At 46.0% G+C, this 10,366-nt stretch overlaps 1 protein-coding gene across 1 annotated transcript in view; it reads right to left on the bottom strand.

The window, feature by feature from the left end:
- Window positions 1-2,967: 2,967 nt before the first annotated feature.
- Window positions 2,968-10,366, bottom strand: part of LOC142566637 (nose resistant to fluoxetine protein 6-like) — a 183,069-nt gene continuing 175,670 nt past the window's right edge. Inside the window, exon 9 of the mRNA XM_075677472.1 lies at window positions 2,968-3,196. Within this exon, the coding sequence (XP_075533587.1) occupies window positions 3,020-3,196 (177 nt within the window). The 3' untranslated portion in view covers window positions 2,968-3,019. The remainder of the gene's footprint in view (window positions 3,197-10,366) is intronic.

The raw sequence follows: 10,366 nt of genomic DNA, 5'->3' as shown, positions 1-10,366 counted from the left end.
ATTGAGAGCGTTGAAATGCTGACTAAAAGTACCGCTTTCTCTGCAAGGTCCACCATGGGGGCTGAGGGGCACGTTCGTCACTGAAGTATGCAGTGCGTCTTTTGTAGTGCGCGAGCTGTTGCTTACATAGACAACGAACCTAACGTTAGATGAGTGGGAATTTTCATTTTTGGCTTCTCCTCCTCTCTTTTGTTTCCCTTTTTTTTGTTCCGAAAGGTTATTTGCCATTGGCCGGCTGCCTCCACCAATACGATGTTCAATATCGCGAATGGCTGGAATATGCTCTTACGGTTTTATCGTAGGAACGCGTTTGTTAATACGGTATACGGAATGAGTAACTCAAGCACACTTCACAAGAACTTGGGTACACAGTTTACCACTTGACAGCTTACGTCTTGAAACTTTGGCTCAAATGACACAATCCCTTCATCCACATTGCTTCGCACAAGCTTGGTGGATCGCACGGGCACCACTCGTAATTACAGTCTCAGGTTCATCGCAGATCGCCTAAGTTCAGCATCACATTTGTCTCACGAATTCACGAATAGCATCACGTAGGAGGCAGACTCGCTAACTCGTATCTCCACGCCCGAAAATGCTCCATATCCACATGGTCTCACTAAATTACCATTCATTGTACTCGCCTAGACTCACTCAGTCTCGCACGCACTTAAGTGCACTGGTGGAATAGGGATAATTTAGATTCAGACTGACTGGGTAAGCGGGAAGAAGTACGCATAGCGGTGAGTCAGCATGAGTGCGCTTGAGTGTGAGCGCGACTTAGCATCATTGAGTTTAGTATAAATGGAAGTGAATTTGAATATTAGTGAATGCCGATGAGCGGGAGTAGTGGACGTGATCACACGCGTGAAGGAGTGCGTGTTAATATGAGTTGATGGTGTGCGTGTGTGTGCGTGCGTGTGTGTGTGTGTGTGTGTGTGTGCGTGTGCGTGTGCGTGTGTGTGTGTTGTGTGTGTGTTGTGTGTGTGTTGTGTGTGTGTTGTGTGTTGTGTGTGTGAGTACAGCAGTGCGAGCCTCAGTCCGAGTGTGCAACTGAGAGCGTGGCGGCGCGTGTGAGCATAAGTGGGTGTGAAAGTGACTCTGAAGCCAGCTCTCATTGCTCCCAATCAGTGAGCTTTTTACTGAGCTGGTGATTCAGATGAGATATAAACCTGCGAGTTCGACTCAAGTGAGTGGGCGACTTCACAAGTTTGAATGCAGTCTGAGCACGTGATTTTGTTATTTTAAGTTTCTCCATAATTCTGTGAATCTAAGTTGACTCTAGTGAGTGTGAGTCCGTTAGTTAAAAGGGCTTGACTGAGTCTGATTCAAGTGAGTCTGAATACAAGTGAACTCGGCTGAGTCTCGCCTTGGTGAATCTAATTCCGAGTGGACCAGGCTGAGTAGAATTTCGGAGAGTCTGAGTGCGAGCGAGCCTGGCACAGCCGAATTTTGACGAATCTGACGGCGTTTTCCACTGGTCGATTCGGAGCAGGATTTCTTGCTCCGCGGCAACGAATCCGAATTTCACTGGTCGATCTGGAGCGGGTTCGCGCGTTCCACTGGCCGTTTCGGATCAACTCGCTCCGCGCCGGATCGCTCTCACTTGCTCCGCCGCCGAGGCGCGGATTCGGGCGGAAATAGCTCGCGTCACTTCCGTCTTCAAGCGAAATCGGTAGCCGGTCGGTACGCACTACATTATTGTGTGCTTCGCAACATGGCTGCGTTCAGTGCTGCAGCAGAGCTCGCGTTCAGCGATTACGAGGTGACGTAGATGCTGTACGAAGCCTTCTATGCACGTTGTCCATGCACAATCCTTGCGGGCGCGACATGGAAATGAAGGACTTTGCGACTGCCGCGGTCAAATTACGCACGGGAGACGGCGAGTTTGGTTGCTGTGGAAACGTACAGAGCGAAAGTCGGGCATGGTTTCTGGAACCGGTTTGTGTCACGTGTAAGCAGACTTCCTGTGTGATCCCCCGCGGAGCGTTCTTGCGCTCCGCTGGCCGATTCAGATTTGTGAAACCCGAGCGCTCGCTCGAGGATTTCGGCGGCCGCTCCAGATCGACCAGTGAAAAACGCCATGACTCTGGCTGAGCCCGGCTGAGTCGAATTCTGGTGAGTCTGAGTCCGAGTGAGGCCCCAAGCAAAAAAAAAATATATTTTGTGAGTGTCTCTGAGTCCCTTTCATTAACCTGCCGTGGTTGCTCAGTGGCTATGGTGTTGGGCTGCTGAGCACGAGGTCGCGGGAACGAATCCCGGCCACGGCGGCCGCATTTCGATGGCGGCGAAATGCGAAAATACCCGTGTACTTAGATTTAGGTGCACGTTAAAGAACCCCAGGTGGTCGAAATTTCCGGAGTCCTACACTACGGCGTGCCTCATAACCAGAAAGTCGTTTTGGCACGTGAAACACCATAATTTAATGTTTTCCCCTTTTATTATGCTGGCTTATGCTCCAAGCCATAGCTGTCCCAGGGAACACTTTCCGATTCGTACATAATTTCGCGGAGATTGTTGTGCCCGGGTTAAACTCGTAAATATGATTAGTGAAGAGCGACAGCTCTCCCTCGGCGTCCCGCAAGGATGCGTTCTATTTTCGTTAATTTCTAATGTTACCATGGCCAGCCTTGCTCAAGCAGGAGAATCTGGTCGGACGTCAGGTAAACTGTCCATTTACGTAGACAGCATCTGCGTTTGGTTCTCGGGGTACAGCAAAAGTGTTTTGCACGGATTGCCTAAGGTGAAATCTCCTCTTATTAGCCTTTTTGTTTAACTTTCTTGTTGGCATTGTGTGTTGGTGCTGCCTTGGTGAGCACGCATGGGAAATAATGTGGAAGACAGCGCCTTTATTCCTTAACTGTGTCTTGAGAAAGCCGACTATGACGAAGCCTACTATCTTATTTATGTACAGTTACTAAAACAACAAACAACATTATGTCTAAGATGACAAAATGTAGCGATTACTACCGCTACATTTTCCATTTCTTTCCTTTCTTTATTTGGTAAAATCCAACCATTAAGGAGCCTCCTTTGACTGCGTGGGATCTTGTATACCGTTGATGGGCTTCTCTTTCTTCTGCGGTGGCTGGCCCCAGATGATCTTGTCCAGGCGACCCAAGGGAGCCTCGCACGCCAGGAACAGTGCCAACGCAAGTATGCAGCTCCACACGAACACCGACGCGCTTTCCGAGAACTGTTCGGAGTAAAAATAGAATTGCGGAAAATTTACGGGTTTCTATATATATGGAAGCATAGGGTCCGAAGGATCATAAGGCAGCGATAGCGTAAAAGAATAATGATGATGATTATTATTATGCTCAATTAATCAATCAACCAATCTTGTTTATTTAAGGTGCCCAGGAACAACCCTAAGGTCTGAGTGTTGGCGCACGCATACATTGAAACCCAAAAACAAAAAAGAAACAAACACTGCAGGGGAATATAATTTTTAAAAAAGCAATGAATAAAAAGAACAATTGTGAAAACAGCAGTGTAGATACAATAAAGCGCAATGTAAATACAAAAGGATGAGGAGAAGGGCAGTGTAACAATGCATGAAACTATGACACAATAAGGGAAAGCGCGGAAAAGAACGATGACAGCGAGTTATGAAAAGTATCAAGATGATGGAAATAAGCGTTATAAACACACTGCATTCTGTGGACGGTCGCGCGTCGTTGATAACAGGCAGGGACATGGAAAGGTCTATGTTGTTTGGTGATCTTGCGCGGAATACGAAGCATGATACAATTGAGGAGTTCGGGACAGGTGAGGATACCGTGAATTAGTTTGAAGAGAAACAGAAGGTCAGCGCGATTACGTCGGTAGCGAAGTAAGGGTAATGACAATAATCCAACAGTGTTAGAGCAAGGTCCAATGTGAGCGTTTGCAAAGTGGTGTTGATATATGCTTAGAAACATTTTTCTGGGCCCGATCTATAATGTCACTGTTAGATCTGGAAAAGCCATTCAAGACGACCGATGTATATTCAAGTTGAGGAAGACAAATAGTTATCTGCAAATTTCAGAACGGGGGTAGTGGACTTGAATTCCCTCAATAGTCTGCAAACAAAGCTAAGAGAGCACATACCCCGCATAACGACGCGTTTAGTGTGAGCAGAAAAGTGGAAGGCGGCATCAAAAAGTGCACCGAGATCATTGATCTCACAGATATTACACAACGGTACAGAATATACAGAATAAGAAAAAGAAATGCTTGCTGTTTTGTGTGTGAAAGTCATGACTTTGGTCTCAGCCGCATTCAAGGGGAGGTTATTATCTTTTCACCATTTAGAAAAAGAAAGCAGGTCCGACTTCAGGGTGCGACAGTCTTCAACACTGTGAAGTTTCTTTAACATTTTGATGTCATCGGCATACAGACGGAAAAAAAGAGTTCCAAATAACGGAATGAACGTCATTAATAATTTTTTTTAAAAGGAGTGGTCCTACTACTGATCCTTGAGGGACGCCACTAGGTGCCATGTAAAAAGAAGACGTCTGGCCATCGACGTTAACATAACATGATCTATCAAGAAGATAACTGGGCAAGAAATTGACAACTTACGACTCAATATCACACTCCGTAAGCTTGATCAGAAGCAGTGAGTGGCAGACTACATCAAAGGCTTTGCTAAGGTCACAGGAAACGATGTCAACTTGCCCTCTTCGAAGTACTGGCGCGGAGATCTCTGTCCTGAAACTTGCGAGATTTGTGATAGTGGAGCAGCCGGTGAGAAATCCATGCTGATTCGGAATGAGTGAGCTCATCACAGTAAAAAACAATATGCTGTGAAGACCAAACTAAAAAATCTTAGACGAGGTACAGGGAAGAGAAATCGGGCGATAATTCGAGACATCGGTTTTACAGCCAGACTTAAACACTGGAAAAAAAATTATGCAGATCCCACGCACTGTGGGAATCGATGTAAGCTAAGCTTTCCGTGCTGGATGCTTCGATTGACGATAATTAGCGATGATGTTGACGGCTAAAGCTTAATTTCTTCAACGTGTAGGCTAACACCAAAGTGGTGAGTTGATGTTAAACGTTACCTTGCATGCACCATTGCTGTTTGTCTGCGTAGTACACAGAACACACAGAGAGAGGTGTTTGCTTGAGGCGTTATTGTGCGCCATATTTCTTAACCTCTGAGAGGGTTGAGCATAGTCATTGCCTCACATGGCACAGCGCATTGCGGCAGAAGTATTAAACATCAATTGGATTATGGGGCTGTACGTGCCAAAACCACAATCGGATATGAGGCACGCCGTAGTGGCGGACTCCGGATTAATTTTGACACCGTGATGTTCTTTAACATGTCCCAAATATAAGTGCACGTGCGTTTTCTATTTCGCCCCCGTCGAAATGCGGCTGCCGCGATTGGGATCAAATCCACGACCTCTAGCAATGCCATAGCCGCAAAGCTAACGCTGCGGGCGCAGAAGTTTTGATTTGACGGTCGACCGCTTCCGTGGTGTCTCCTGGACCCGGCGGTGCGCCTCAATTAATGCGGCTCTGCTTCTGCACGCCCTGCGTAAGTTGCCTGCTTGACATATTTGCATAGCGCTTATTTTTCAGAAAGAGCAGCAATGTACTGTACCGTACCTTGAACTTAAGCTTATCCCGTTTCCCCGCAACCGCTGTCGTATAGTAGTGGGGTTTCCTTGCCTTCTCACGTCTCACGTCCTTTTAATATGGGAACTGTCTCTTCTCCTGCCTCTCCTTCTTCTCTTCGTCTCCTCGCTAGAGTTCTATCTGCGTCCCCTCTGGCGTCACACGTTAGTATAAAGGGAAGCGCTGCAGTTCCTGCAATGCTTCTGAGGGGAGACACGGATAAGTACAGCTGTCAAGCGGCTAAGGTGGCGACGGCCAGGAAGCTCCCGTGGGCATTGTGCACATTCGACGCTGTGGGGTGAAAACGAGTTTCTCCCGTCGCCTTTCCTCTCTGACTCGCGCCTGTCATATATATATAGACCGTCTCATCGGGCGAGGAGGATAAAGCGCGCGGAGAGCCTATCCTCCTCTCTGGCTTGGGCGATCCGGCGCGGCGCTGCTTGAAAGTATTGCTGTCGCGTGCTGCGGAACGATTTCGAGATGTTTTAGATCTTTGTGAAATTTACGCCATGCTCGTTTATATAATAAGGTCGTCAGGGAAGCCTTTCGGTGCATCGGTAACTACTGTAGGCAGAAATATGTCTTGGGGGCGCAAAAATGTGACGCGCATAATCAGCCGCGGTGTACGCGCATTATCAGTCGCGGTGCGTGTATGTGTTGTTTACTATTTTGCTTATATCGATTTTAATTCAACAAAGAAAACCGGCATCTCTGTATTATCACCATTAAATGGTAAATCAGCACACTGTCTGATCGATTGGCGTAGGGAGTAAAACATAAAACATAAGAGCGCATGCTCGTGCACGGCCAACCTAAGGCAACCACGAAACATCTGAGCGGCAGGCGCTATCAAATATTTGTGATACACTGGCATCGTTCTCATGCATTTCAAGTCTAGTACGCTTGAAATTACCATATGTCTACGCTAGCCTTGCTGCATGAGGCCCATGGCACTGCTCAACACAGCGATCACTGCGGTTGGTGAGCCAGCACGATACATATATAAGCTGTGTGCTTCGGCATTGCCTTTTATCCATAATATATGAGAGGGTTTGCATAAAAAGAATGCGATGGCTATTTTTTAGCGCAAAATTTCCGCAATACGTGTGAGTGCGTCGTAAAGAACTGAGCGAACACAAGCGAAAAAGAAAATTCGGTTATCATCCTCTTTCTCTAAAAAGCAAGAGAAAACGGGCTAACACCGCACAACGTTTATAAATATATAACCGATGATGCCGTATGCTTGGACCATGTGCTATATAGAACAAAGATATCTGTAATCCAGCACCTACTATACTGCTTAGGACGCTCGCGCAGTTCGTGAACGGTCGCTTTGCTGGACAAGCTTAATTCAGACTGTAAGGTATGCTGCTATTAATAGCGAAAACTGTTTTATTCATGGGTGAAAACCTCATCCGTCCAACCAAGTAGTCACGCAATGTAACCTGCAGCGAACAGTTTGAACGCTTGTCAAAGTATAACAGCACAGCTCCTATCGTAGCAGAACGGTACCCACGCTGTTATGATCGTCGCGTATGTTTCATGGCTCCTAAAGCGCAGTTTAGAAATAGAGGATAATACTGCAATACGGTCACATTAGTGAGTGGAACATTCAAAAATACACACTTGATCTCCGAGGCTGATCGTAGGCTCAAATATGCGCGCACACATCGCGCTGCGTGTTCCGTCCACCTCAACGCCAGCATAAATTCCGGCCATGGCGCCTTAAACCAGTTCAGCACGCCTCACACAATCGTTTACCACGTAGAAGACGCACGTAATACTAAACAGACCGCACGAACCTACCGCCGAGCGTATGCCTGCCATGCAAAAGACCGCTTTCACCCAAGCCAGTATGGCGCTGCTCATAGGCGGCGCCACTGCATTCACAATATGGCGGCGCCTACGAAAAAACGGTCTATATACACGTTCTGAACCACCCCCAACGCGGTGTGTGCGACAGCAGCAGCCCACAGCAGCAGCAGTGGGAAAGTCGAAGGAAGAGGCAAAGAAAGCTTCGCTTTAAAAACTTGGTGCCTTTCCACTCTGTGAAAAAGCATGACCAGCGAAGCTGTGTATGTGGGCCTCTTAACGGCGAACTGCACCTCCGCCACGGGTCGGCCCGGCATCGCACTATCTTTGGGGTCGGCCCACGTATGAGGAGTGCTTGACGCCTGCTTCACCTCCGCCGTGGGTCGGCCCGGCATTGCACTACCTCCGGCATCGGCCCACGTATGGGGAATTTTTCGCTTACAGCAACGACTGGAAAATTTCCGTCGGCAGTAGAGGTATACAGCGTCGCTGTAAAATGCGAGCAGTTTTCCACATGTGAGGGAAGGTGGAAGTAGTAAAAAAGTTGTTAAATATAGTTGTCAGTACTGGAGCAAATATACTGCGGCAAGTTTTTAGAATTGCGGAGGGAATGCCATCAGGGCCACAGAATATGGAAGGCTTCAAGCGCTTAAGGCATTCGTGGATGAGGTTTTCACCAAATAACACAGCACTAGATGTAGGAACCGTCATGTGCTGCTGACTGACTGCAGCGTTGAGACCTGCTGCTTTATATAATGATGAGAAATGGGCAGCAGAGAAATCCGCGACTGCTTGGACTTCTACTCCTCTAGAGTCAAGCAGGCGAAAACATTCTCCACGTATATTAGAGCGCCTATGGATGTACTTCCAAAATTCCACCAGCCGTTAGGAGGCGCTCTTTTCCAAGAAGGCAATGTACGAGTCTTGATCCTGCTTATAGAGGCATTAAAGAGAGCCCGAAAAAAAACAGAATTCTTCTCTCCACTCGTTAGGAACAGTAATTCTGTGTTTTCTGTGCGCGCGATCTTTATGTTTTCGGGCAATCATGAGTTCAGACGAAAACCAGTGGGGATATTTGGAGCGTTTTGGTCTGTATAGTGGGGAATGCATTTGCGCATTCTGCTCAAAACAAGCTCCGTAAACTGATCTGCTTGGTCATAAACATTGGTTTTGTCTGTAACCAGTGACCAATCGGTGGTGGACAAGAAATAATAATAATAATAATAATAATAATAATAATAATAATAATAATAATAATAATAATAATAATAATAATAATAATAATAATAACGAAATGGTTATTTAGTGCCCAGGAACAGCTACGGAACCTTCGTACTGCTGCACTTAAGTAATACGGGAGACAATATGTACAGAGAAGACAAATGTGGTAGACGAAACAATGTGAGATAGGAAAATATAAACAAATAGGGAAACAGGAAACGAGGAGGCGGGCTTAAAAAAAGGGCTAATCATACAACATGATTATCTACATTTATACAAATCGCAGAAAGTTAAAGTGAACTTTGAAGTATGTCAATACAGGCAGAATACTTATTACTTGCTTTTTTTTTTGTCGAGCCATAGGACAGTGAATGCAACAAGGCCTCGCAGAAAATGTGGAACGTTGGCTGGTATACTTCTTCGGTGCGAAAATTGCACAATATGATGTTTTGGGCAGTGTATAATGCCATGGACCACCTTATTGAGAAGCAACAGGTCTGATTTAATACATTTTGATTTTATAGGTGTGAGTTGAGGTATATTTGAGAAGGCTGGATATGTTCGCCAGAACGGCAGGAGCGGTGCTTGAAAATAGATATCATTTTATTTTGTACGCGTTCAATGAGGTTAGAATTAGAGTTGCACGTTCCGCCCCAAACTATAGAGGTATACTGTATTAGTAGACGCACAGTAGAATAAAATTTCAGAAAGGCAGCAGGGGAGTGCAAGTCGTGCAATGTATGACGAACAATACCAAGAGCGCGAAGGGCACATTGTTCGGCATATTTAGCGTGTGAAGAGAAAGTTAGCATTTTGTCGATGTACACACCAAAATCTTTCATTTCGTCGACGCTAAGCAATGGAGGATCCCGAAGGGCGTATGAAAATTGCACATCGTGTGTTTTCCGTGTATAAATTTATACAATAGTTTTTTCGAAGCATTTAGGAGTAGCTCTCTGCAGTAGTTTGAGAGTGAAAAAAAAATGTCTTTTTGGAGGTCAATGCAGTTATGAAAACTGTTGATAGTCTTACATAATTTGAAGTCGTTGGTTGCAGACGAAATGTCGTTTATGAACAGTAGGAAGAGAAGAAGGCCAAAAGGCTCCTTGAGGAACTACGCTAGTGACCTCACAGCTAATAGAGCTCCCAATAATGCCAACGAAACGCTATCAATTGCTTAGGTAATTAGATACCAAGGCAGTGATGGAAGAAGTTACGTCCATTTGCGTGAGCTTTGTAATAAGGAGCTCATGAGAAACATCAAATGCTTAACTTATATCAAAGTAAATAGTGTCTAATTGGCCCCTACTTCGTACCACCCTGGAATCATGGGTCATAAATTAGACCAAGTTCGATGTTGTGGGGAGCCCTGATAAGAATACATGCTGTTCATCTATTAAAACGTTCTTAGCACTAACAGAAAGCAGGGAATGCAATACAGATTCAAACACTTTCGACGCAGCGCAAAGGATACGAGGGCTGTTCCGAAAGTAAGTTTCGTCATTTTTTTGAAGATGGTACACCAGGTAAAACAAAGAATCGCCATAAGAATTCACCCCCCCCCCCCTGCTGATTCAACGACGGAAGGATCGTTGCGGAAGAGGAATGACGTATGCGCAGAGCGCTGAAGAAGACAGAGTAACAGCAAACCGGCTTGCCCAAGGTTATTCCAGCACAAATCACGATGGAAGACAGACGTGTGCTGACAACGTAGTCACCA

This window comes from Dermacentor variabilis, unplaced genomic scaffold (genome assembly GCF_050947875.1).
Source record: "Dermacentor variabilis isolate Ectoservices unplaced genomic scaffold, ASM5094787v1 scaffold_13, whole genome shotgun sequence".
Classification (NCBI taxonomy): domain Eukaryota; kingdom Metazoa; phylum Arthropoda; class Arachnida; order Ixodida; family Ixodidae; genus Dermacentor; species Dermacentor variabilis.
This window is presented reverse-complemented; position numbering and strand designations above follow the sequence as displayed.